Genomic DNA, 27,059 nt, shown 5'->3' with positions numbered 1-27,059 from the left:
CTTTTTTGAGCAATGATTGGCCCCTGGGGCCGTAGCCCAGGAAACGTGCGCGAAATGACGCTTTGATTCTGTTTTCATTTTACATGGGCGTCATTAACAGGCTGCCTCCCTCTGTTGCGAGTCAAGCTCCGTCGGGGTACGAGGAGTAAGCTCTGCTACTTTTGAAGGTCTGCTTTTTATGTCTTTTCTATGCTCGCGTGCTGCGCGTTTCAGTGCGCCAGCAGGATTCAAAATGGCTTCACACTGTTCATGATCCTCCGAAGAAAAAATGACACGGCGCGTAGGAAGAAGTGGATTCATAGCATCGCCCGTAAGGACTTCGTTCCGAGGAAGCTTATTGTGCTCTGTGTGCTACTATGTATTCCCTTGTACTTAAAGGACTGTGCATATTTGAAGTCTATTGCGAGTTCATGAGAAAGCGGACAATCTTGCTTAATTCGCTTATCATTTTGCCGTGGTTCTAAACGTCATTCTTTTTATTTAATGGAATTATCCTGTGTGTCGTAATAACGATTGCTGGTGTGCGGAATTCACTTACAATAGGTTCTTCAGTTCCTTAATCTCGATGTGGATTTACTGAGAAAACGCTTCCAACGCAGACGTTTATGCTGTTGCTAGCTAATAGGAGCGGTTCTGGCTTGGCGCAGGATAGCAAACGTTATGTTTAATGCAGTAGCATTAGGAGGACCAAGAATGCGCAAACCATCCATAGTTTATGTGAAGCCTCGAGGTCTTGCAGACGTCTAAGGTGTATAGAAGAGGATAATAGTAGTAGTAATACTTCAGGTGTAATGCTAGTAGTATAATAATATAATATATAATAATGACTATACCTATACTGACTACGGAATTACGTGACCAACAATGACAACTAATCCTAATGTGAGTAGGAATGAATAAGTGACCGTGAGAATAAGCAATGGCTCAGGCTATAATGACTGACTAATAATGAATGACCTCAATAACGACGGTGGACGAGTCACCGAAATTGAGAATAACGAAAAATGACCTCCGAAAATAGAGAATGAACGAGACTAACTCAGCTATACTGATAATGACACAGCAAAACTGAGAATGGCTATGCAGATGTAGGAATGAATAAGAATGACTCAATAATATTAAAATCGACTAAGGACAACTGAGAATGACTAAGCAGAATTAGAAATGACGCAAGGAAATTACAAGTAATTAAGAATGACTCAGCAAAATTGAGAATGACTACGAACGAACTATCAAAATAGATATTGATTCAATCAAGTTTAAATGGCTATGGAAAACTCATTAATGCGGAGAATGACTAGGCAGAACAAGGCATGACGAAGAATGACTGCAAAATTTAAAATGGCGAAGCAGAATTGATTCGCCAAAATTGAATATGACTACGAAGGCCTAAGCAAAAGTGAATATTTGTATTCAAGAAGTAATAACGCCGCTGCATGGAAATCTCTCCGAGGAACGAAGAAACTATCCTGCCTCTAAAACCATTCGGGAGCAGCTTCATAAACAGTAGCATTTGTGCGAAAATCCTGCACTAGATGAAATCTGCATTTAGCATAAAGTCAATGGGCTGAAAAAGACATATTGAGGAATGTACACGTACATAATGTACATATTCTGCCACTAAAACTGCGTACTATTAATACGACCGGTATTAAAATGGCAAATCCTGTGTGGGCTATAACAGTGCGCAGTTATCGTTCATGCCGCAAGCGTTCACACTTAACGTTTTCGTTACGCAAACGAGAAGATAATTACGGAGGCTCGTGGTAGGGTCGAGGCATGTCCAACCACTTTCTCGCGTTTTTCTTTTATAGTAGCACGTAACAAAGAACGTGAAGTTAGGCGCGCTCGCGGGTGCGAGCTACGGCATATGGCCGGCGGCCCCCCGGTGGCCTTCTCAGCGTGCCGTGCGCAGAGCGTGCAGACGGCCGGGAGAGGATATCGAGGTGGAAAGCGCGGGAGGGGAGGAATAGTTTCCTTACTTTCTATATTAAGGGGCTTTAAGATGGGAGCCACTGCAGCGACATCTTCAAGCATTGCCACGTTACTGTTAACAGAGTGTCCTAAAGCTGGCAAGAGCGACGATTTTCTGGCATCGAGCACGCCACCAGTTTGGAAAGAGATGCAGTACGGAAAAGAAATCGGGGCCGGGTGCAAGTGGGTGTCTAAGCTTTTCGCAAACGAAACACTGTTCACAATATTATCCTATTATTTTACATATCTTGTCTACAACAAGAAAGCAGTCATGATTAAGTAAAAAGAAACATGCTTGATCTTATACTTGTTAGTAATACTACTTAAACTTAACAATTCTCACAAGTGCAAGTGCTAAAGAAAACGTTGACCGGAATTGAGAATATGACTTAGAGCAAGTGAAGGAGCTCGTTGTTATGGCTTCCAAGCAGTGTTGTTATTAGGAATTGCCTCCAGAGCTGACAGTTTATCTGTTTCATTACTTACAATTTGATTGTACGTAACGTGTGTGCAGAAATATTGAACATAAATTTTTACATGTGGCAATTAGATTATGTGTAACTGTGTCTGCCCTTGCGTCTATGTGGTTAAATGTTAGCTAGTGAGGATTTGGACACTGCCTTGAAAACGTGCCGTGTGTACAACGCTTCGTTCTTTATATGTTATCGTCCCTGTGTAATTGTGCCGTGATGGTGACTCAATGTTCGTATCGTGTCTTGTTGAAATAAACTTATTCTAAACAGACGGCTAAGCGTATTACTTCAGCTACTGCGCAAAATATTTCAAACTGTCGCTATTTGTTCATTCGTTCCCCACAGACACGCCTAAGTTTCCTTTTCCATATTGAAAAGAGCTATTCTATACGTATTGTAGGCCATGATTACACCCTTCATGGCATATCAGACTCTGTGTGGCTCTCAATTCTTGAAGATGTAAGGCGAAATATTCAGTACGTTCAAGGGTATGATTTACCCTTATGAGTAAGAAGGTACTTAGCACAATCTGCATTTTGCGGCTGGGTGTGGTATATGGCTGGCGGACGTCGTCGCGACCACGACATGTCCGGGCGGTAGCAGCCAGGACATTTTTGTACCACCTCCCTCACTACCGTTGGCACGAAAAGGCACTACGGCTCGACCAGCGACTCGGATACTCCGTCCCGTGACAGGAGCCCATTGAGGGCTTCCTCTCGAACCCGGAAGCCTCGCGCTTCTGCCGGGTCCCCAGCACGGAAGAAGTGAGACTTTCTGCGCCGACTTTGGCGCTATTGAACTCGCCCCTGGCAGATAAAGCTACGCTAACCACTATCTAGCAACGTGGATCTTCACCTCACCGTGATCACTTTTAATGTGCATGGTTACCGTAGCGCCCAAAAGCAGGCAGAGGTGGTCGCCTTTGCCCGTTCGTCGTCTTGTCGCCTTGTCACCTCCTCTGCCTACAAGAAACAAATTTCTTTAAGATATATAAGCGGTGTTCTGATGTTCAAGCGCGCTTTCAATACTGATTGCTTCTCTTCTTACGCCACCACGCGTTCGAGCGGTGTTGGAGTGCTTGTTCTTAACCGTAACCTGTTGCGCGACCATCATGTAACCTTCGACGCGCTCGGACGCGTGCTGGCGTTCGACTGCACATTTCACTCTGTACGCATTGGATTACTGTGTATCCATGGTCCGGCGCATTCTGCGAATTCTAACACCTTCTTCAAATCATTGGATCTATATTTCACAGATTCGCGTCCGGTAATTCTCTTGGGCGACTTCAATTGTGTACTTGATTCGGATGCAGATGTCCAGGGCCCTGTCAGGGGCAGGCCAAACGGGAACGCTAGGGAGCTAGGTCGGCTGGTGCAGCAGTTTACGCTCCTAGAGGCGTATGAACTGCTTCACGGTAGTACGTACGTTTGCACGTGGCGTCGCGGGCCCTCGTCGAGTAGGTTCAACAGAGCCTATGTACCGCGATGTCTTACCGGCTACGTCCATGTCGCTGATGTGCGCTCACTCTAAGCGACCATCGCCCCTTCGAGTTAGTATTGGAACTGCCCTCAGGGTCTCCGTCAGCTCGAGGCCCTTGGTGTCTCGACTGCCGCGTCCTACATGAGCTTGACTCCAAAACTGGATTACTGCAAGCTGTTAGGGCGTCAATTGTCGGAGCCAACTCGGATGACTGGGATTTGTTAAAAGATCAGTGGCGTCATCGCTGCCGTGCGTCGGGGCGTGCTCTCCGGGCTTCCGTTTCCCGGGAAATGACGGCGTTGGTGACGAAGCTGCGCATCGCTCGGCGCAGCCCGCATCCGACGGTCGTTATGTGCGCGTGGAAGGATGAGCTCGTCGAATGCAACCAGCGGCTAGTACGCGCTTCCTCGCTGTCAGCGGCCGCTTGGCGTTGTAGGCGTGCGCCACCAGTAGCTTTGTGTTTGTGTGGTTGAGCTTTACGCCACCAGCTGGCGCCACCAATCTGGCCGCTCACGTTTGCGTCCGCCCTTTCCGGAATACCGGACACGCTAAAAGTCTCTAAGCAGAATATATTAATTAGCTTTGTGTTTGTGTGGTTGAGCTTTACGCCACCAGCTGGCGCCACCAATCTGGCCGCTCACGTTTACGCCCCCGCTAAACCGGCAAACCGCCCGCGCTTGCCGGAATACCGGACACGCTAAAAGTATCCAACTTTAGCTTTAGCTTGTCCGGTATTCGGGTAAACGCAGGGGCGTTGGGGCGGAGCCGTAAAACGGAGCGCCTACATGGTGCAGCCACCTGGTGGCGCAAAGCTCAAACAGATAAAAAAAAGTTATTACTGCGGTAAGCAAGTGTACTTTGCTTCGGGTGTAAATTTTTGGCAGCAACACGATTACGCCAGTGCTGAAAATTTACACCAGCAGCGAAGTAGAATAGACTTGGTTACAGCAATATCAGCTGTTTTTGTCCGTTTCAGCTTTGCACCACCAGGTCGATGCACCATGCAGACCGATCCCGTTTACCCCCCGCCCCAACTGCCTGCGTTTGCCCGAATACCGGACACGCTAAACCTCTCTAATATACGTAAAAACCACGTCTGTTGACACTTGGCGAAAAATTTATCAGATGATCTACCCGCTAGCTACTCGCAAGTTCTCGTACACCGCGAGAGTCACTTGGATAACGTGACCGCTTAGGGGCAACGATGTTATCGGTCGCCCCATAAAGCCGGTCGTTGGTCGCCCCAACAACCCAAGGATGAAAGTGGACGTAGCTGTCTGCGCATGCGCACTACCGTAGCCTCTAGTTCTTGCGTACTCAAGCCGCTTGCGTCCCATAAACTAAAGCTCTCTATTAGAGTGTTTTAGATTAGGGGACGCAAGCGGCTTGCGTACGCAAGAACTTGGGGCTACGGTACTGCGCATGCACAGACCTCTACGTCGGTGTCCACGCTACCATCGCCTTTAGTTCTTGCGTACGCAAGCCACCGTTTCAGCCCCTTAATCTAAAGCTCTCTATTCTTGCCATTAAAAGAAGAAAGAAAAAAGGAACAGAGAGGGCTATATGCCTAGGGGCCTCTGCGTGTTCGGAGCGCAGCAGCTGTCCGCGTGGCCTAATGGATAAGGCGTCTGACTTCGGATCAGAAGATTGCAGGTTCGAGTCCTGTCGCGGACGCATGCCTCTGTTTTTTTTTTCTTTTTTTTGCGCGTGAATGAGTGGCCGTCGTAACCACGGTAGCCACGACTCATTGCCATCGCATGTTTACCTGCATCAATTTTGAACTTTTGCTCATCCGTCCGTCTGTGCAATTTTTACCCGGAAAGGGAGCGAGTGCCGATTGAAATGTGCTGCTGAGGAAAAAGGACGCGAGAAAATGGCGCAGACGTAATACAGCCAATTAGTCCCAATTTTAGCTACATGTCTGTGCGCGTGTTTATAGTGTGCGTGCATGCGGGTGAGTACCTTTGGGCACAAGCGGTCACACGTGATCAGTGCGTAAACATCCGTAAACTGAAACACGTGGTTCTAAAAGACGCCCAATGAAGAGCGCACGCAAGTACACATAAAGAAAGCGAGAATGGAAGCCTGAAGATTTATAAAGCTGAACTTCTGCCACGCGACCGGAAACAGGACGTATGTGTGGAAAGCGTAAACGAAAACGAGACGGTTTTAATGCGGCGCTTCAGAGACAAACTTAGGCGCATGTAAAACGTGGAGCGTTGCACACAACGAATGGATGGCAAATGCCAAGTACTGTGGTGCCATATATTACATAACAATCAAAGCACTTTCGATAGGAACGGCGACGTGTTTTTTGTTAAGCCCAACAGCTTCAGAACAGATGTTGACCTTAATAATGACGGCACACCAATACTTTGTCCTCAAAGAGTGATGAGACTAAGCGAAAACGAACTCTGCCATTTATGTTTTGGTATCGCTACGAAGAACAAGTAACAAAGCCTAAATGAAATCTAAGCAGGGTGCCTCGCCGCCTCCATGTCGTTGCTCTATCCATTCAAAGCAGGCCACGCTAAACCGAAACGTTAGCGTGGAAAAAGGTCTCGGAAAAACAAATGAGGCAAAGCTGAGCACGAAACAAATGGTTCATTTGGAGGTTATTTGAGGTGCCCTACAACTTTTTAATTGATATGTTTGCGATTCAAGCAATGATTAAAACGTTCACTAAATAAAAACAATTAGTTAATACTTCGTGATGACAAAAATACTGGCTGTAAGTACACACGACTGCTGCTACCATGCAGTCGGTACGATTTCTCTAGTGCTCTTGGATTTTTTTTTGTAAATCTTAGTGGAAGTTAACTGGGACAACCGGTATATTAGTAGGGCTATATGTCATTGTCTTTTTAGTCGCGTAATTTCTCTTTTCTTTACCTCTCCTATTAAATACCAAGCATTTCTTGGCGAACATTGCCTATCTATCTATCTATCTAGCCAGCCGGCCAGCCAGCCAGCTACGTCCTAGTGTCCTAGGGCTCTCATGGTCGTTTCGTGAACTTGGTATGTACCAAAATTGGCACAGTATGACAAAAGTGTATGACGAACATAAATCATCGCTCATGACATGAATGTCATGACATGAGTGTCATGTAGGCCATGAAACAGTCGTCTACGTCTTGGTGCTCTCATGGTCGTTTTGCTAACTTGGCAGGCTCTCCGCACACTGCTTCGCATAACATCGATTCCCACAGAGCGTGGCATCTGCCGGCTTTTTTTTTTTTAGGGTTTGAATTCCTTCTGTGTTTTTTTTTTCTTTTTACAGTAGACTAAGGGCTGAACAACACGTACGTTCTTCTCCTTTTCCCTACGTTCTTAAAGGGGCCCTCTGCCTTGGTGAAAAAACACAGTTGGCGGATAGCATACGCTACTGTGAACGCTTTTGTGCAGTCGTGCGGCGCGCGTGGAGATCGGAAGAGCGCGAAGTCACCTTTTTCTCAAGCGCTCTCTTTTCAACAGAAGCCTGCTATTCACCTTTTCCCGGACGCTTTATTTCGTAATATAGCAGATTCCCGCCCGCGGTTGCCATTGGCGAATATCTGATATCAATCAGGAAGGCTGTTTGGATCAGTGCGCTTCTTCCTACTAATAGTGCGCATATTTATTGACGTAGTTTAATAAACAGGCTGAAATGACCGTAGATCTGCTTTAGGATATCGATACTAATTACGCACTTTCGTAAGTAACCGACTGTCGTCTGCTCACGCTCGACCGCGGGCGCCCGCCTAGGAATTAAAATTTGGCCACCGTCCTTATTAATATCGTAGAAGTTGGGTCTCGCTAATTTCGCCTAGCTTTAAACACTCAACTAGCCTCGAACAACGTGAAACGTAAAGTCGACCACACGCACGCTTACCAGCACGCACTCACTCCTGGCCGCTCCTGGTTAGACGCCTTGGCAGACTTCGTAATGAGCTACTGATGGCGATTCAAAACGCGCAAGTTGGATGTGTATACTATCCGTCAAAGTAAAGAAAGCCTTGGGAGGTATGCAAAGGGGGTAGGCAGCTGGGGAGGATCAGGCAACAGCAGATTTGTTGAAGGATGGCGGGTAGATTATCCTGGAAAAACTGGCCACCCTGTATGCGCAATGCCTCATGACCTCGAGCGTACCGGAATCTTGGAAGAACGCCAACATAATCTTAATCCATAAGGAAGGGGACGCCAGAGACTTGAAAAATTATAGACCGATTAGCTTACTGTCCGTTGCCTACAAAGTATTTACTAAGGTAATTGCAAATAGAATCAGGAACACCTTAGACTTCTGTCAACCAAAGGACCAGGCAGGATTCTGAAAGGCTACTCAACAATAGACCATATTCACACTATCAATCAGGTAATAGAGAAATGTGCGGAATATAACCAACCCTTATATATAGCTTTCATTGATTACGAGAAAGCGTTTGATTCAGTCGAAATCTCAGCAGTCATGGAGGCATTACGGAATCAGGGTGTAGACGAGCCGTATGTAAATATACTGAAAGATATCTCTAGCGGCTCCACAGCCACCGTAGTCCTCCATAAATAAAGCAACAAAATCTCAATAAAGAAAGGCGTCAGGCATGAAGATACGATTTCTCCAATGCTATTTACATCGTTTTCGCAGAAGCTATTCAGAGACCTGGATTGGGAAGAATTGGGGATAAGAGTTAATGGAGAATACCTTAGTAACTTGCTATTTGCTGATGATATTGCCTAGCTTAGTAACTCAGGGGACCAATTGCAATGCATGCTCACTGACCTGGAGAGGCAAAGCAGAAGGGTGGGTCTAAAAATAATCTGCATAAAACTGAAGTAACGTTTAGCAGTCCTGGAAGAGAACAGCAGTTTACGATAGGCAGCGAGGCACTGGAAGTGGTAAGGGAATACGTCTAATTAGGGCAGGTAGTGGCCGCGGATCCGGATCATGAGACTGAAATAATCAGAAGAATAAGAATGAGCTGGGGCGCGCTTGGCAGGCATTCTGAGATCATGAACAGCAGGTTGCCATTATCCCTCAAGAGAAAAGTGTATCACAGCTGTGTCTTACCAGTACTCACGTACGGGGCAGAAACCTGGAGGCTTTCGAAAAGGGTTCTACTTAAATTGAGGACGACGCAACGAGCTATGGAAAGAAGGATGATGGGTGTAACATTAAGGGATAAGAATAGAGCAGATTGCGTGAGGGAACAAACGCGAGTTAATGACACCTTAGTTGAAATCAAGAAAAATAAATGGGCATGCGCAGATCATGCAATTAGGAGGGAAGATAACCGACGGTCATTAAGGGTTACGGACTGGATTCCAAGGGAAGGGAAGCGTAGCAGGGGGCGGCAGAAAGTTAGGTAAGCGGATAAGATAAAGAAGTTTGCAGGGACAACATGGCCACAATTAGTAGATGACCGGGGTAGTTGGAGAAGTTACGCCCTGCAGTGGGCGTAACCAGGCTGATGAAGAAGATGATGATGATGACTATTCGTCAGTCAAGCTGGTGCACGACAAAGCCACCACGTAACAAGGCCAGACTGGAGCATGTGCGCGCGGGCGCGCACTGAAGCCCGTTTGTGCACAAACCGGAGGCCGCGCATACGCAATACAGTTGCAGTCTGCTACGCATGGCCTCCAAGATTACCTCCGCGTGCTTTCCTAAACCCGCGCGGAGCCAATCTTGGACGCCATGTGCTACGTAACATTGATACCGTGGCCGCCGCGGTGTGCCGCGAAGAGTCCGCCGGCTGAGCGCACTGAGGCTCGCTGATGAAAACCGCGTTTGGCACGTTGTAGGCGCAAAATCGCAAGTCGTGGCGTTTACGTGCACATCCAAAATCAAATTTCAACTGCGTACCGCGGTGACGTTCAGTAGGCGGAGCGTTGTGGGCACGTCCCACTCCGCCGTAGTCTTCGCAGTGCAAGGCATTATAGAAAGAACGGGAGCACAGCGAACGGGATCATACGCGACACTGGCAATAACTATGCTTCTTATGAACTTCATTTAAGTACTTTTGGCGCCAACGTATTTCTGAAATAGTCTACTTGAACTTCAAATGCATTTATCGACTTCGATAAACAGTGATTCGGGGCCTCTATATACAAATATTGATATAGACGTAAATAACAATATTCGTGCGCGAATGAAGCACTGCTTACACAGAATACTATTTACTGGGTACATTTACAAAACGTATTGTAACGCTGACCAGTCTAGCTGATATCTTGCGTGATAGGATACGATAGAATATCCTTCTTCGATGGCGCGTACTGCTGGGATTGTCCAAGATTTGGATGGTATTAGGAAGATGTTGGTATCAAAAAGACTGGTAAAGGTGTCATGTGGAAGCGGAGAACAACAATCTAAGAAAAACCTAAGAAAATCGTCTTGAAACAACTATGAATTCCTCCACGGCTGAGCAGACATCCCTGCGGTAGTTTTCGAGAGAGGAGTCTCCTAGAGAAAGGATATTTAAAATGGAGAAATTTAAACCAAGTTGCGTGTACGTTGGTTCTAAAATGTTTTTCCTTCGTGTCCTTTCGTCGTCGTCGTCGCATCCGTTGGGACGAGTGTGTTCCGGCTTTCTTCAGTGGACGCAGCTATCGATATTATCGATAATTTTTAGCCTTATCATTATAATTACTACTATTACCACTACCCCACCCCACCTTCTTTATATCCCGTCCCTTGTCCTCCGTAGTGGATATGCGCCTTTGTCTAGGATCATCATCTGGACAAGCGGATGAACCGTTTAGTCCAGAGGCCGGCAGCTAGAGGGCGTCCTTGCGGCTGTAGCGCGAGGCACCTAGCTACGGCCGCGAGAGACCGCGAGTCCTGTGTGGCGGCACCATTGACACTTTGCTGAACGGGAGAGCCAGCCTTGCGCAGCTTGTCCGGGGAGCGTGACGCGTTGCCAGACGCCCCCGAACCCGGGGACGATGTCTCCGCCGTCCATGTCGTGCCCGGCGTGTCATCCTCTCGAGCGTCCGCAACGATGACGAGCGGGACGCAGTGCTTCTCTTGCGGTAGACGTCCTCGGGGTGCTGACTCGGCACACCGTCCGCGCTGAGCGATTGGGAAAGGACGCTTCCTTCGTCGGTCACCTCTTTAGTGAAGTTCAGCGCAACCTACCATGGAGCTGTGAGTATAGACTGCTTTGCGGAAGCAGTCGGAGTTGCGCCATCCACGAGCTATTGAGAAAAAATTACGTCGCAGCACGCAATATCAGAGTTCATTCGCATGCGTTAATTCGCGCGCATATATGGCGATTGCGTGAAGGTACGATCGTATGAACTTTGGAAGACGCCGTTCAAAATGGCTACACAAACCAGCTGCGTTTTTGACAACTAAATGTGACAAACCTTCGCAAGATGCGCGTCTGCAGTGTAATGTGTGTGCAGTGAATTGAATTGTCGGAATGTTATACAAGGATTGTGAACTTCGCCCGTCGCAGTCATGCTTTGAGCTTTGGTATATGTTTGATAGCCGCCAAGAAGATTATAGCATACGCAGGTGGTGGCGTATGCTCGTGTTTCATGATACCTTGTTTTTCTTACCAGGGATGAAGATAGTGAGGTCGTACCAGACGCCGAGACGATGGAGTTTTATCGAATGTAAGTAAAATCTTCTGGCAATGGCACATTCCCACGTCTTTTTACGGTGATACGGAACTTCTTGCTCTTGAGGAATGGAGTGAGTGGCTTAATCAACGAGGAACTTGAGGTGCATACGTTTGCTTGAAAGTGCACTTTTGGCTTTTCTTATGGTTTTGAACAAAACAAAAAAGGAAGAGGTCAACGCAACACGAAATTATTGGCAAAATGAAAGGCACGCGTTTGGGCGGCAGTATAGTCTTACGGTGCAGCTTCTTCGAATAGTTTTAAACAAACGTTCATAGTTTTTGGCTCCTGCTGAGTCTGCCACGAGATTCCAACATCGTTAGTCAAGCTGCTATAACCGCTCGAAACTGGTGTAAAGCGTGACTGTTTAACGAGCTTTCGTGATGTCACCCTATCCTTACATAAAAAGAAAGCTTGCGAAAAGATAGAAATAGGTAAAAAACTGCTTTGTCTTGCCTCTTTTCCAAAGTTCAAAAGACGGAAAGGGTAAAAGGCTAAACCAGTTGTACCTTTGGATGTTTCTCTGAGGGCGGCTGAGACGCCTTACGTGCTCTTGGTTTATTTTTCATTGAAATAAACTCCTGAGTAGATCATTTCTGTTCTTCCGAGAGCTGCCTTTTTTTCTTTTTTCGTGCTTTTTAGCGCAGTGTCATTTTTATTCGAATTTCTTCTATAGCTTTGTTTCATGATACGCGAAGGTTAAAGCTATCCCGAGTGCCTCATGATCGAGCACAACATTCTTGTGTTCGCATATGCTGGCGCTTATCGCATCACGCTATTCAGTTGCGAAGCCTCTCGGGCCATCCTACATGACGAAGCCTTGTACGATGCGGCGATAGACGAATGCAGCCGTATATCTCTCAAAGGTTGCTTGGAAGCGCTTGAGTAATGGCGCGCTAGCGCGCATCCTTATTTCATATTTCGCGTATTTCACGGGCTTTTGTTTCTTGTTGGAAAAAAGAACCAGGCGCACTTCAGCACAATATTAATGCCTGATTCGGAGGTTATAAGGTGCCGTACAACTTTGTAATTGACATGTTTGCCATTCAAGCAATAATTAAAAAGTTCTATAGTGAACTATTGATAAGCAATTAATTAACACTTCGTCGTGAAAAATATATTCTGGCTGTAAGTACACGCGAGTGCCGCTACTATGCAGTCGGTACGGTTTCTCTAGAGCTCCTGGGTTTTCTTAAATATTTTGGTCAAACTGGACCAAGATATGCCCTGCATTTTGCGAAATTTCTTATCTACGTGAGGCTAGCACGTGCCTCGCGCAAGTAGCCAGCCTCGGGCAAATGTTTTATTCACGAAAAGCGCTGCCTGATGTACGCGAATAACTGGGGCTGAATTAAGAAAAATTTTCGTTCGTAACAGCTGTCTGTCGTCCGCCTTCGCTAGTGTAACGCCAGGTATCACGATTGACGTGTGCTCATTGTCGCGAAGCGCGCCAGCGTGCGACTTTTGTGTATACAGAACCTCCTGGCCACTATTCGGAAACATTTTCTCATTCACCGACGTTCGGGTGTACCCTACACTCTTGAGAGCGATCGGCGTGATAAGAAGACGACCGTCGCAGTGATGGCTAATCAGCCATCACGCTATTGAGTATATATATATATATATATATATATATATATATATATATATATATATATATATATATATATATATATATATATATAATTTCAGCAGCTCTCACAAGTTGGTCTTTTACTGTTATTTCGCAGAGGTCCACCGTTTCCTTCCATCTTGAGGAAACCAGGAGAGCGACCCAGACGGTATGAGCTTTCAAAATGCGCTAACATTCGTGAGTGAGCGCTAAAATAGCTATTACAGTTTCTTTCTTTCTTTCTTTCTTTCTTTCTTTCTTTCTTTTGATAGTAGGTCAGATATATATTGTAAAATCTGTGTGACTTGACGTGCGACAGATATTAGGTGGCGACCCGCAATCCGAACAAAGGCAGTGGATCATTTTCGGTAGAGTTTGTTTCAGTGGACTGGGATAAGTTATCTCCAATGGCTACAGCAAAGTACACGAGAGACAATGGAACAGTTCGCAAAACGTCACCATGTTTAAATGGCATCAAAATAAACGTTCAGCGAAATTTCGACAAGGATATGTAGCGCGCTCAAAGTCACTCGCACTACACGGGCCCGAATTACGAGCAATATTGCATGCATTAGTGTTAACATGGCGAACAGCGCCGACGACACGACAAGAGAAATACGAACAGGGCAGGTACTAGAAGCAGCACAGCCCTCCTGGTATGTCTCTTCTCGCGACGGCTCCACACTGTTCGCAATTTTTATACGAGAACCAGTCAACCCAGCTTGGACAACTAGTGCATTTGCTTCTCTAATCACAAAGAGAAGGGTCAACACCAATGAGTCCGCGAACGCCAAGTGTCGGCGGAGTGCGAATAGTTATTGAATACACAGCGCGAAATGTGGCTCAAAGGACGGGTGCGAAAGAACGGGGGCGGATAGGACAATTTTGCGCACTTTGTCGGATTGTAAGCGTATGACTTGAAACTTTCTATCTGCATATCGTGCACGTAGCGTAATTAAACTGAAAAGAACAGACACGCTGAACGCTGGTTGGTTGGACATGGTCACATTGCACATTAGGAGAAGTTTTCCTTTTTTTTTAATCTTTCGTCATGACTGCACGGATACAAGGAGCACGCACGCACGCACGCACGCACGCACGCACGCACGCACGCGCACACACACACACACACACACACACCCCCCCCCCCCCCCCCCCACACACACACACACACACACACACACACACACACACACACACACACACACACACACACACACACACACACACACACACACACATATATATATATATATATATATATTCTAGAGAGCGGCAGAAAGAGAAGAGATATACTGAGAGCAGATTAAGTTATTTGAGCCTTTATACAATTTCGATTTTCTAGATTGGAAATCTCTCGAAGAGTGTCCTTTTCCAAGGACGTCTCAGAAGGGTAAGAAGCACGGAAAACCACCGGGCATTCGCAACCGTTTGATTTTTGCTGTTTCACGCTTCAGCGCGGAATGCGACTGCTCTGCATATCGTTTGAGCTCATGACGCTGTGCCCCGTTTTAGCGCGTCACAATTAAAGCAACGGCTCAAGTCGACTGCCTCATTTCCAGGTCGTCGGAGTCCCTCCATCGTCGACTGCGTTTCAACGCCGCCCCGCCGGGAAGGACACTCAGAAAAAAACAGTAAGCGCAGCCTGCTGTGGTAGCGCAACGGGAACCGACGATTAAGTAACGTTTCCGTCGCGCGAGGTAGGACAGCATCGTAATAGAAAAGTGGGCAAGTGGGTGAGCATCCATTGCTGTGCGGCAGCACTATAGTACTGAAACGAAAGGAGAAGGTATAAGAAGAAGGTCAGAACCATGTCCATTTTGTTCTTATCTCCCGTCTTCGTTTCAGTAGCGCGGCCTTTACAACAAGATAGGTGCAGGAAGTCTGTCGGCATGAACCTAACGTGAGCAGGTCGAAACAAAAGTCGGGGTGAGACAGGCCGACTATAAAGCATTATTTGCACGTATTCCTTCTGTGCGTCAGTACGGTTGCTGCGAACGCTAGGGAAATTTTCCTAGATTAGAGATTTTAAACTTCGATTAGGGAAACAGGGAAAATTATAAATATCTCGGAAGATTCTGCACTATGGCATCGTCATGGTGACATTACTGACGTGACAGCGTATATGCTTTAGTTTAAGACACCATAAATTACCTTCGCTTTAGCACGTAAATTATCAGTTTTGATTGTGCTGCAGCGCAGCGAACGACTCACGCCGAATAAAGGTCATGGTGTGGATGCACTGGGCCCATTTCCGAAGTACTGCTACGGCGATTCTGCCGTCCGTATCACTTACATGGGCTGCCGATGTCGGTGCGCTCTGACTGAAACGCTCATCTGAAACCAACGAAACAAACGTACGCTGGAACGCCAAAACAAAGCAGCACGAGCAAACTTGGGCGTAAGTGGACAGATAGGCCAAGCGCCGAGCACCACACTGAGGTCGTGGTGCTAAACAGCCAACTACGCATGCGTATGTGTACCAAGATTTACCGGGAACAGCCCAAGGGCAGAGAAACCTTGGACCGAGTCTCTGTGGTCATGTGTTTGAGGGACTTTAGCATTGGAGGAGAGACGAAAATGGGCAGCGTACTGTCGTGCTTCGCTGCAAATGCCGCGTAAGTGCGTATGTGTTGTGTTGCTACGTCCGGTACATGACCTTAAAAAAAATGTATTTACATCCATTACATTTCTGTAGAAATGTGATGCACTGTTTCATCTGATCATTGTGGTCTACGTCCAAAGCAACTTCGAACAACAATATAGAATATACACGTGCTGACGCCTTCTGTGTGTATGGCTTCAAGCAGGATGCTTTGTTTAGCGTAACAATTCGGCACTGCGACATCATTTGAGCTTGAATTCGTGACTTCAGTATTTGAATATATTAAAGCGAAGTTAGACATAAATTCATATTATCAATTTTGCAGTATATTTGCATAATACAAACAAAATTTCATTATGACAGAAATTATACGGAAAAGATTAACAGCCACATTGTGCAAAATGATAGGGAAATCTGAGGATTTTTTTCTCCGAGTTAGGGGAAAGCTGGCTTTGGAGGTTGGCCGCACTGTGTTAGTAGTAGCTTGGCTGGTGATGGAGAAATGCGCAGAGCGCATGAGATAGCCTCCGGTTCTTTGGCGTGTCAAGAACGACAACATTTCTGAGGCATAAAGCGAATGAAGCAGGCAACGCAAGAAACATAATGTGAACTTATTAATGCATCATTTCGGCAATTCTTGTGAGATTCATTGCTTACTCTTCTGGTAACGCCATCTTTTTTCTTTTGGTGCTTGCTTTGTGAACAGGAGCATCTCTATCATCGCATTTTGTTCCTTCGCCATGGTCACTTTGGTGGGTGTCTTCTGGGGCTACATCATCCACGGCATCGTCCACACAGAAGGTGCTGTCAATGACGAACCATGCTACCATACGCTTTCTATTTCGTGCGCTCAAGTTTATTTCCCCTCAAGACGGCAGTAATAAAATTCCTAGGTTTCCGGGAACAATGTCTTCCAACCATCGCGCTTAGTTGGATGACGCGACGCAAATAGGACGTTCTAAAGTCTGTGGTGTAATCACATCACCTATTACCTTTAATCAATACAGCGGAGTCTGAAATTCAGCTAGCCCTTTAAATGAATTCAGTGCCCCCTCCTCCGCTTAGTGCAAGAGGAGCTCATCGTGGTTGAATATGGCTGCGAACAATTTCTCTCGAGATGCCTGGAGACAAACCTTTTTCAAAGGATGTCGCGATTCCTTTTCATGGTCCTAAAGAGCTGACCTGATTTTCAGGACAGGAGTGACGCCTACGCCGCCTTACCGAAACAGGGAGTACTTGAAGGGTAAGAGACGTCATGCTTTTGATGTGCGCCTAGCGAATGGCTTCGTTCTTGATCATCAACATAGAATAAAGCCTACCGTGTGTCCTCTCTTTCAGCTAGCCCTCAGGAAGAAGTCTTGAGAGAACTCGACGACTCCGACTACGCTGTCCCCAACTGTAAGCAATACTCACGTAGCTGTGATTCCGTACACACTTGAAAAGTTTGTACCCTTTGGGGGTTATCTTGTCCCACAACAATAATCGTCATTTATCTTGCGGGTCTTCCCTTTCTTTAACGCTACGCGCCCGGTGCTTCCAGGTCACGAACGGCGTGCGCGTTATCAGCTTGACGTAGCATTCTCGACAGGAAAGTAGAGAGCGCAGAGTTTTCAAGAAAGAAACGCAAGCAAGGTAATGGTGATAGTTGTGGGACAAGATGAGCCATAGAGGGCGCACACGTGTTTCTCACTGTATACAGTCTGAAAAAAAAAAGGACGCTGTAGAGAGTAGAGTGTGTGCGCTAACCCATGCATTAATTACCATGTGATGAGCGTTGAAAGCTTTCCGAAACTCATTTTATTAACTTGCCTCTATAGGTATATATACAGACAATTGCATGCCTGAATATTCACGCAAAGTTAAAATATCAGCCTACAAACATGTAGGTAGTGTGCTGAGTACTGAGCTTACATAGATATGGCTAGCAACATAAATTGTTTTTTTTTTCCGAAACTTTCTTTATCCTCTGTGGTTTGGGGTGGTGACCATCTCTGTTTTTTTTTATGAAATGATGCATCGAAAAAAATAAAGACGGTAACGAAATATCCATTTAACCTGTAGATTACAACGAGTGTGACATATCTGTCGTCTTTTTTGGTGATAGGCCATGGTCGTGATCGGTACTCTTAAATTTCGGTGGCCGTTTCCATATGACGGCTTTTCAGCAGTTGATGATGAAAAGAAAATGCTTCAAAATTAGTGGCGAAGGGTAACATGCTGGCGAAAGACCCTACGTAAGAACCTGTCGTAAAAAAAAAAAAGCGATTACTCACAGGTGACAAAGAAAGGATGGAAAAAAGCACTGAAATGCTACTTTTAATTGGGCATTCTGTCGATTATTAACAGCTCAACGGGGCCATGTCCCAAACTAAGAGAACGTTTTCTACCAAGCATGCGCTCTTGTCGACACAACAAAATTTTTGGCGCTGATGATCGAACTCGTTCTGATGTAGGAATATGTCGACGGCAGAAGTTGCTGTCGGTGCGACCAAATCAACTCCGGTTCTCACAATAGAACGTTCGATCGCTCGATCACTTCATTTCCTGTTCTACAATGTTTTCTGTTAACTGTGTCCCAAATTAAGACGAACTTGAGTTTTTACGGCAAAAGAGTTCGCTGCGGTGTTTGTCGGCCGGAATCGTCACGCCGTGAGGCACGTTGAAAAAAAAAAGGCTGCTCCAAATGCTGGAGCTAGCTTGTGTGTAACTTCAAGAAAGCAGCAGTTGGTGGCACGGATATAGCGCGCTGGACATACAACGAGGGGACTTTTATTGCGTGTGCCCGTCCTTATTGCTCAGAGGGGCAACGCAGTGTCACTGACCTAACTACAGATCGCATGCTGGCCTACACACAGTGGTGTTCCTCACGGAGCGGTCCAGGCGTCGTCGGCTCCGGACGCCCGTGGTGGTCCTGAGACGACACCCACCGCCGATAGCGTCGCCGTCGCCTTCGCCGCCGACTCGGCGCTGGAACCGCACGCGGTCCTACCGACCTCGGCGGCGCCCCGCGAACACGACCACGACGACGACGCGCCGACGGCGCACCAAGCCCCCGCGGAAGCCCGTGTTTCAGTGGCGCTCCAAGGTCCTCGTGAGTCCCGGGTCGACGACCGAGGCCGAGAGGACCGACGGGCCGCCGGTGATCGAGGGCGAGGCCGCGTCGTCACCGCAGGCGACCTCTGGAGAAGGCAAGGACGGAGACGAGAATGCCCTCTTTCCGGGCGCTGACGGCGGAGTCGAAGGTGACCTTCGTGCCAGCGACGACTCGCAGGAGACCACCTTCCACGGGCGAGGCGGGCTCCTGGGCGCTCACTCGACGTGGGGAGACACCGCCGGAAACGGCACTTCTTTGGTCGGCAACAACACCGAGGTCGCAGACGTGGCTGGACCCGTAGACTACAGCGCCACGGACAACACTACGACGTGGTTGAACAACTCGGCCGGCGGAGGCGCGGAAGTGTCACAGGAACCGTCGCTCGAATCGTCTGCTGAGGATTACGAGGACGACCGCAACAGCTCGGGAGGAGAGGAGGACGTTTCTTCGAACGCCTTGTTGAATGAGGACGAGGAAAAGCCAACAAAGGACGTTGACCACGTGAGTCGAAATGAGTCGTCGTATTCTGCCCTAGCCGACGGAGGGACAAGCAGCGGCGCTATTTCGACGGGCACGACGACGACGTTGAGCGTGAACGTCACAAGGCGGAAATCTGATGCTGTGGCGCTGGTAAACATCGTTAACGGCACCGATACGGGGGATTATTACGACTGACTGTGTTGAGAGAGGGAATTTTTTTTTCTCCGGCTTCTTGACCATCGTCTGTTGACGTTGTGTGTGCCGTTACGTCGAATCATTCATCTTATGTATATTCCTGTTACCTTCATTAAACGTTTTTTTTTCCTTCTAATTACGTTCAAGTCTTGAGACGTAAGGCTCAGTTAACTCATCAGTTTTGTAAAGCTTGCAAACGTGGCCTCCGTGTACAACCAAGTGAATTGGACGACCACTCGGCTCACGAGCAGTCACGAGGATTCGCGTGAAACGTCTTTCATTTCGGTTAGCGCAGGAACTCGCTTGCTAAAACCGCACGTAGCCCTACATGTACGTGACAAAATGTAACGAAAACATGCGATATCGCTCATATCTTTGCAACTGTACATATACCTACGTGTCTTACTTTGGTATCGTTGTGTAGAGGAAAAGCCGTTACTCGATCACGGGTGCGTCGCGTGCACAGATGACGCCGTTAGGGCGTCACGCATGACGCAATAGCAGCTAAATTTTGTCTCTCACTTAGAGTTCAAAGAACGGTACCTCGGCAGTATACGTTAGTAGATCCGAAAGGGAATGGTAGCATTTGAGAGAGCTCACAATGTCATTGCATAGGTATAACTTAATTGAACTCAAAACGGTGCTCGTTACAATGTGCAGTTCATTGCAGAAATTTGACGGTTGCTCGGCTGTGGCAATCCCGCGTTCGACACGTAGGGTCCAGAAATGGTGTGAATAGGCTTTGGACAGCAAGTCAGGATGATGCCAATTGAGGCTCATCACCTTTGACCACGGCAGGCCCGCTTCGAATAGCGAGCGCGCACGATTGCCCCACTATAGGTATATCATATCATGTAAACTTCGTTATCCGGGAATAAATGTCGCTTGTGTATTTCATTACGCGATTTCTGTACCCCGGTGCCCAAACACCCTTCAGCACCATGCACAAGGCATTATGCAGCTGCGTCCCCGATAAAGCCAATCACTTTTTTTTTGCGGTGCGTGCTTGCGTGAAGTTACTCGGCAAGCAAAACGTGGCCAAGTACTTAGGTTATTTTTGTCTGCAGTATGGCCGCTCGTTGACAAAGACGCCGCTTGTCTGTTGGTGGCGCTGTATGCAGCCGTCTGAGGATCAAAAATGAACTAGGACTAAAAAGTAAGGAAGCTCTGAACCCTAGTAAGAGTTCAGAAATTTTGGTCATGGGAATTTTTCGTGGTTTTCTTTCGTTTTTTTTTTCCTTTTTTGAACGTTGGTAGGACATTAGGCAATATATTAACAAGAGCTTGGTGGCGCAACCCACCGCCCTGTTCTAAAGGGACTCTCATAGCGTCCGTCCGTCCGTCCGTCCGTCCATCCGAGGCTCATAGAGTTTCTCATTATATTACGTAGAGAGAAATCTGGCGCTGCTGCGCTGTGGCATGCATGGGAATACCGGTATATTGTGACTTCGGATTGGCATCGTTTTCGGAGAGCCAGGCAAGCACCGTTCCCTCTGTCACAATGATCCATTTTCTACTAAAACAGCAGGTAAAAAGTTGTTTTAGCTTTATTATTAGACAAAAACATGTTTTGTGTAACTATGAAAACTTGTTATTGCATGTACAATTATATGATACGTAAAAATTATCAGCGGGCCGCTAAGTTGGAGGACAGACAAGATTCGCGCTCGCTTTGAAACAGTTTGCCTGTTCTTGCTTTTCTTCGCTTGGTCATGCATTGTAGGTGAGTAAAGATGTAATATGCATGAATGGAAACATTTTATGAAGATTTTATTTTAAGAACGCGTTATATGTGTAGCCATATCCACGTTTTAGACGAAGCCTCTTACAACACCAGCCAACACAAGCCTCGCACACACACATACCGTTATTCCCATGACGGCACGGCGCCCCTTAAGAAACTCGCATAGACGGTGGCATCAGATTTCTCTCTAGGCGTTATAGTGAGAAACTCTATGCTTGCCTGGGAACAAATACTAACTTCTAAAGAATGCTAACTTAGAAGTCCTAAATTCTGTGCAAGTATTTGAGGAAGCCATCATAGCGCAATAAAGACGGACACAAAGGCTTTACATTTCATGCCATTTGTTATTGACCAGTCGCTTTCGCTAATGCGTCTGGCATCACAAATGGTTGGCACCTACCCATGAGGACAAGTTATAGCTTTACTTTTTCTGCGAGTACCGGTCTGGGAGGGTGCTCGGGCTGTGATTTCTTTTGTCCGTACTTTATGAACGATTGGTATTGGTGGCTGTCTTCAACATATCGCCAAATCTTTGAACAAGAACCGCCCTGCGCCATCCACTCGGGAGATGTGCAGGTTGGCGGCGTTTGCAGTGACTTCTTCGCACCGATAATTCACGAGGTCGTGTCCTGCTGCGTCTACCCTCGAGTGTCTTGTTTCCCAGTAACCTGCGTAGAGCAGCTCAACTCGGACGAGGCCATTCGTACGCTTACTGGAAATTACACGATTCATATCACTATAGTTCTACTGGGCATTGAAACACGACTGCGTGCATTTTCTTTCTTTTTTACTGGAACCTCCAGAACTTGCACTTGACGTGCGGGTTCATCGGCGTTCCCCGAAGGCACCGGAAGGCGTCGCCAAAGCCATCGCTGTTCGCCAATGGGATGTTCACTCTGAAATGGAACAGTGTGAACGTCTTCAACGTGCTCGCTTCCGGGCAATTACGTCATCGTTACCGCTTACGAAGCCAATTTTACGACTGGTATGCTATTCTATATGACGTTATTTACAGTGAGCGCAGAACCAGTGCCTCTAATCCTCTGTGCCCGAACACCTCAACGTGTCCCTACTGGTATGCGCAGTCCAACGGTTCGCAAACTCGCGCGCAGTGTAGTACGATGTGATATTCAAATAATAAAACTGGGTATAAAATCCTTTTTTCTGACCAACTAACTGCGGGTGCGGTCACGCTCAAATTTCGCGAAGAAGTGGAATTTCATGGTGAATTTCGTTTAGTATATACAGTACAAGTATTCGGGTGAGTCATACGACATGATAGCTTCAGCGCAAAATCGAAGAAAGTGTAAGGACAACACACCGTGCGGTCATCGTCCTTATGTTTCTGTCAATGTTACGCTAAAGCTATGATGTCTCACAGCTACGAATTTCACTTAATGTCAGTTTTGGGGTCAGCACCTAACAGCTTCGGTCTGGAGAAATCCCACGTGTGCATGTCTGCAGCGATGCCGAGCCTCAAAAGCAATTTTATTAGAAAAAAAAAAAAAAAAAAAACTTCCGCAGTGTCGCCCAAAAGGCGAAGCATTGATTGCGATAACAAATTTTTAGACAGCCATACGCAGTAAGATTATTACTTTTGTCACCTGTATAAACAGCTGTAAACTTTCACTTACTAGCTAAATTATTAAGCACAGTGTTACGCCTGCACAAGCAAACAAACACAACTCACTCAATGAACACAACTCACACACGCTGGCGTGATGAATAGTGGCAGTAGCGGTAAGCTAGTTTCCCTTCGTGCTGCCTGTTGCTTCATTGTGATCTAGGCGCCAGAGAACAGAGCGTGCACGAAGCGATCAGCTATTTCGGCCTGGCTAGCCTTCGAACCCAGCGCAGATTACCTCCGAGACGCGCGCGGCCACGGTCAGCTGCGGCCGGAGTAGAGGCGGAGGCGCGTGCTACTCTACCCCCCCCCCCCCCGCCCCACGCTGAGCGCGCGCACCCTCCACGCTTTCCACCCTTGCGCGCACGAGAAGCCGCCGCCGCACCAAGCCACCATCCTTCTCGGCTCGCCCTCGCGTGCTTTCCCTCACACCTAAAACGTACGGCGCGCGGACGCGATCTTACGCACTTGCAATTCATACGGAACCTGACTGCGACGACGACGGCGGAAATACGCCTAGAATGCCCACATAATTGTTATCGCAATGAAACAATGAACGCACCGTCTGTCATTTACAGCGAAAGACAATGCCCGCCGCGTTTCGCCGTAGCAGTTGCAGATGACGCCACCGCTCTGTTGTTGGGAAAATGCACAGTATTTGTCTAGTATCACCCCGGACGGCGCCTACTTTTCGTTTATGCTTTAGGGAAGAGGGAAGTGCCACGCCAAAGCGTAGTACAAAACAAAATTTACCGTTGAATGCTGCCCCGGTGCGAAATTATAGCGCGAAATATTTATGAGTTTAGCTGGAAGCTTCGTGCACACGTGGCTTCATTATTCAAAGGACGTGTCGCAAATGCGCAGACATCGCTGACGTGTGATTACCGGTGATTTGTGAGTGCCACGGTTGAGGTCTTCACATGGCGCTGCGCGTAGCCTTCGTTGGAATTCTCGCAGAAGCCCTGCAGAGAACATTTGAAAAATAAAGAAACGACAGTATTCGCAAGTATACTTACGCTCACGAGAAAAAGACAAAAGGGGAGGAAAGATAGGGAGGTTAGCCAGTGTAAGTACCGGCTGGCTACCCTGTGCTAGGTAAAGGGGTAAAGGGAATAAAAGGTGAAAGAAGAAAAAAATTCAGGAAAATTCACACAATAACGCGATGCTACGCGCTGCAGCAGCTGTTCGTTATTGTGAATAGGCCGCAGTTCGTAGCAACTGCTCGTGCTTCATCAATATATTTCGCACTTAGGTGAGCACTGCCGAGGATGCGGATGCTTACCTCGAAGACATGGCAATTCTTTTCAGAGAAGGAGCGAATAAATCGCCAGATCACCGAGGCGTTTTATATAAGAAAGCTTGGAGACACGCGCGTCAGCCAGCCATCAATGTCACAGCGAATTTGTGATTGTGCTTGTATAAATGTCCGTAGTCAGCTTTCATGGTTGATGTAGTGCCCTGCTATCTGTGTTGCTGACTTACTAAAGAAGTGTGTAGAATTGTACTGTGATTGTCAGCATATTATTTGTTTCTCTCGCTTATTGTGGTCGACACATGTATGAGGCCTAATACATGTCACCTGTTTCCTAAGTTCATTTTTTTTTTGCATGGATCCCTGACTAGCCACTAAATGATGTTCCACAGATTGTGTGTGTATAAAACGTGTCTGTATAATAAAGAATTGCTTTCTTCTTCTCTTCGCAGCACCCGTCGCGCGTGTTAGCTACAACATCGTTCGTCGCTTTACTTTACTGTTCTGTTCAATCTTTATCAAAGTGTAAGAAGAGCTGCCACACTACATTTGTAACCGTTTCGTTTTCTTTCAACAAAATCAATGGCAAGTTTGCGTTATCCGTCCTCTTACCCTCGCCCGTCTGTAACTGCGTGCTTTTCAAGAAGGCCCACCAACGCGTAGTCTTATATTAGGTAAAATTTGCCCAGTCTGCTGCAGCAGCAGCAGCAGTTAGGGTACTGAGTAAATCTACAGCAGCACTCACTAGAATCGCTGGTGTAGTCGACTGCTTCAAGCAATGCCTGTGCTATGGTTTGTCAACATATAAGACGACCCTGTATAGGGCTGCCCTGCGTTCCTGGTTGTCGTCCTCACCATGGCGTACGAAGTGTAGAACAGCTGCTGCGCAGTGACGTTGGGCAGGTTGGCGAGCACGAAGTTCCCCTTGATGCCGCGCTCCTTGAGGTGCCTGGTGTACATCTGGCCGGGCCCGGAGACGTGCGAGCGAGGTTCTTTAGAAAAGTAGCACCGCGCTCTCCGCGCATGCGCCCCGAGTCTCCCTTTCCCTCGTGCCACACTGAGTTGCGGCCTACTCACATTGCTCAGGAAGGCCACGGCGGCGTTGTCGCGCACGTTGGACTCCGCGGTCAGCGTGCTGTATTGCTGCGCAGGAGTTCCACACATAGAGACACTGTTGTCAGTTTTCGCCGGGTAGTGGCACATATTCGGGGGGGGGGGGGGGGGGGGGGGCGTTGGCGAAGCTTTTCGTTCGTGAGATACTGGCTTGTCACTAGCCAAAAGCCTTCGCCAATAACATGCATCCGCTGTGTTCCCAGCGGTGTAGGCTCGCGTTCTAAGAACCACTATGAGCGGGGCCCAATTCACAGATTCTGTTTCCCAAAATCTTATCATTCGCCGTCCGCTTTCTCTAATTATTTCCCTCTAACGATGGACCGGTGGCTGTACTCGCGAACCATTTTAGCGTACTAAATGCTTTCTGAATACTGGCCCTGGCTTCGTTAATATGTGGCTCGAATGTCTGCATAAGCTGCCTTCTGCTCAAGCAGCTTCAACACGGGCGCCCGTATTCACAAAGAATTGCGTGCGTCGGAGCGCTTCATACGAACAGGCGCCGGGTAACCGCGGTAGCTAGGACATAATCGCGAATGTGACCGGCCAAATAAATCGACGCGGAATTTTCAGCCTGCGCGCGAAGACATGCAGCGACAGTCGCCTCGCGCGGCTGTCGGCGGTGCCGCAGCGACTCACGGAGCTGACGAAGAGTCCGCTGAGCGAGGCGTTGTACTGCTGCGCCAGGCAGAGGCTGAAGTTGGTGTACGAGTCGCGAGTCTCGGAGCCCCACCAATCGTGCACGGCGCCGCTCTGGACGTCGAAGAGCGAGCCGAGGCCCGTCACTGCCGACATCAGTTGCTGGGCCAGGCCGGCCAGTACGCGCGGGATGTACAGGGGCCTGCACGGTACACCCCCAACGCACGGCTGCAGGATGCTCGTGCGAGCTGTCGAAAACGCGTGCTCCCTTCCAGTTGTAGTGACAAGCACACCAGCTTGTCCGGTATGTACGATGGATCAAGCAGTAGCAAGTGTTTGTTGGCAGTGGGAACAAGAACAAGCTTTAGCATTGGTCGTAGCTAGGATCGCTAACCGCGACATATTGCTAACGGCGACCTGTGGGAGCGTGCCGGATTTCACGAAAACGTCCCGCGTCCCAGCTTGAACCTGTCTGCCTGGACAAAGATTTGCCCCGCATTCGGGCCTCGCATGACTCAAAGATCAATCGCACCTCGCAAGCACTGTTGTGCTACAAGCATATTGCACAAGGTGCTGCTTAGCAATAATAATAGAAAAGTATCAACTTTGGCGTGCTTGTCCTCTCCGTCTGTGTAGGCAAAGACTTTGAGTGCGGAACAAGTTTTAAGGTCAAGGTTAACTCGTGAAAGATTTTTTTTTTACTCTTGCGTGAATAGTGACGATTTCCACGATCACCAATAAAGATCGCGAAATGCAGCATTGCAGGAAAGAAACAGAAAAACGGCGGTGATTCTTGTCTTACGTCTCGGCATTGTCAAAGCCCATCGGTTCGGCGAACATGGCCATCGGGATGTCTGCAGGTAACAACAGGAGCCTTGTGAACGAGTAATTATTCGCATAGTAGTACATGCGAATTGACTTTTTCTCCGAGCACGCGTTACGCAAACATGAGGCGTTCCCGGAGGGCGCTCGTTCATCCCCCTTCTTTTTTCTACTCTTTAGTTTTGCCTCGCCTCGGCGCCTACGCGCCTCTACCTCCATTGTACTTACAAAGCGTGTTGTTCTGCGGGTCATAGGTCACGTGGACATCGAACACCGACCCGAACCATCTGGAAAGAAAGAGAGGCAAGAAATTACGTCGGCTGAACCGCAGACCTACTCCGATGTCGTGAACCG

The 27,059-nt window shown here is 47.6% G+C and overlaps 3 protein-coding genes and 1 non-coding gene across 4 annotated transcripts in view; 2 read left to right on the top strand and 2 right to left on the bottom strand.

Moving 5' to 3' along the window:
* The first annotated feature begins 5,527 nt into the window (after nt 1–5,527).
* Nucleotides 5,528–5,600, top strand: TRNAR-UCG (transfer RNA arginine (anticodon UCG)). The gene has a single exon. It is a non-coding gene; the product is annotated as a tRNA-Arg (tRNA).
* Nucleotides 5,601–10,771: 5,171 nt separating this feature from the next.
* LOC126517626 (uncharacterized) lies at nt 10,772–19,650 on the top strand. Its single transcript, XM_055077535.2, has 9 exons — nt 10,772–11,049; nt 11,469–11,522; nt 13,259–13,309; nt 14,486–14,533; nt 14,703–14,774; nt 16,452–16,546; nt 16,944–16,988; nt 17,084–17,143; nt 18,601–19,650. The coding sequence occupies exons 1-9, from the start codon at nt 11,042–11,044 to the stop codon at nt 19,512–19,514; spliced, it is 1,347 nt and encodes a 448-aa protein (XP_054933510.2). The 5' UTR covers nt 10,772–11,041; the 3' UTR covers nt 19,515–19,650.
* A 2,383-nt stretch (nt 19,651–22,033) lies between these two features.
* LOC126517583 (neprilysin-21-like) lies at nt 22,034–26,679 on the bottom strand. The gene is made up of 5 exons (XM_050167345.3): nt 25,884–26,679; nt 25,212–25,277; nt 24,990–25,094; nt 23,768–23,844; nt 22,034–22,154 (listed from the first exon to the last, which is right to left on the bottom strand). The coding sequence occupies exons 1-5, from the start codon at nt 26,037–26,039 to the stop codon at nt 22,046–22,048; spliced, it is 513 nt and encodes a 170-aa protein (XP_050023302.2). The 5' UTR covers nt 26,040–26,679; the 3' UTR covers nt 22,034–22,045.
* The window catches only part of LOC129380137 (membrane metallo-endopeptidase-like 1), a 56,707-nt gene continuing 55,646 nt past the window's right edge, over nt 25,999–27,059 (bottom strand). The window contains exons 17-18 of the mRNA XM_055078291.2: nt 26,934–26,992; nt 25,999–26,085 (exon numbers count right to left, since the gene is read on the bottom strand). Coding sequence (XP_054934266.2) covers nt 26,954–26,992 — 39 coding nt within the window. The 3' untranslated portion in view covers nt 25,999–26,085; nt 26,934–26,953. The remainder of the gene's footprint in view (nt 26,086–26,933; nt 26,993–27,059) is intronic.

This window comes from Dermacentor andersoni, chromosome 3 (genome assembly GCF_023375885.2).
Source record: "Dermacentor andersoni chromosome 3, qqDerAnde1_hic_scaffold, whole genome shotgun sequence".
Classification (NCBI taxonomy): domain Eukaryota; kingdom Metazoa; phylum Arthropoda; class Arachnida; order Ixodida; family Ixodidae; genus Dermacentor; species Dermacentor andersoni.
The sequence above is the reverse complement of the archived record's forward strand: the minus strand, read 5'-3'. Positions and strand labels throughout refer to the sequence as shown.

What these genes read in the sequence shown, in the direction of transcription:
- LOC126517626 (XM_055077535.2), top strand. An exon ending in TCCAAGGACGTCTCAGAAGG is followed by an intron (nt 14,534 to 14,702) that starts GTAAGAAGCACG and finishes CCTCATTTCCAG; the next exon opens with GTCGTCGGAGTCCCTCCATC. An exon ending in AAACAGGGAGTACTTGAAGG is followed by an intron (nt 16,989 to 17,083) that starts GTAAGAGACGTC and finishes CCTCTCTTTCAG; the next exon opens with CTAGCCCTCAGGAAGAAGTC.
- LOC126517583 (XM_050167345.3), bottom strand. Translation starts at nt 26,039, where the DNA reads ATGTCGGCAGTGACGGGCCTCGGCTCGCTCTTCGACGTCCAGAGCGGC. An exon ending in CCGTGGCCTTCCTGAGCAAT is followed by an intron (nt 25,095 to 25,211) that starts GTGAGTAGGCCG and finishes GGGCCCGGCCAG; the next exon opens with ATGTACACCAGGCACCTCAA. An exon ending in GTGGCACTCACAAATCACCG is followed by an intron (nt 22,155 to 23,767) that starts GTAATCACACGT and finishes GTTCCATTTCAG; the next exon opens with AGTGAACATCCCATTGGCGA.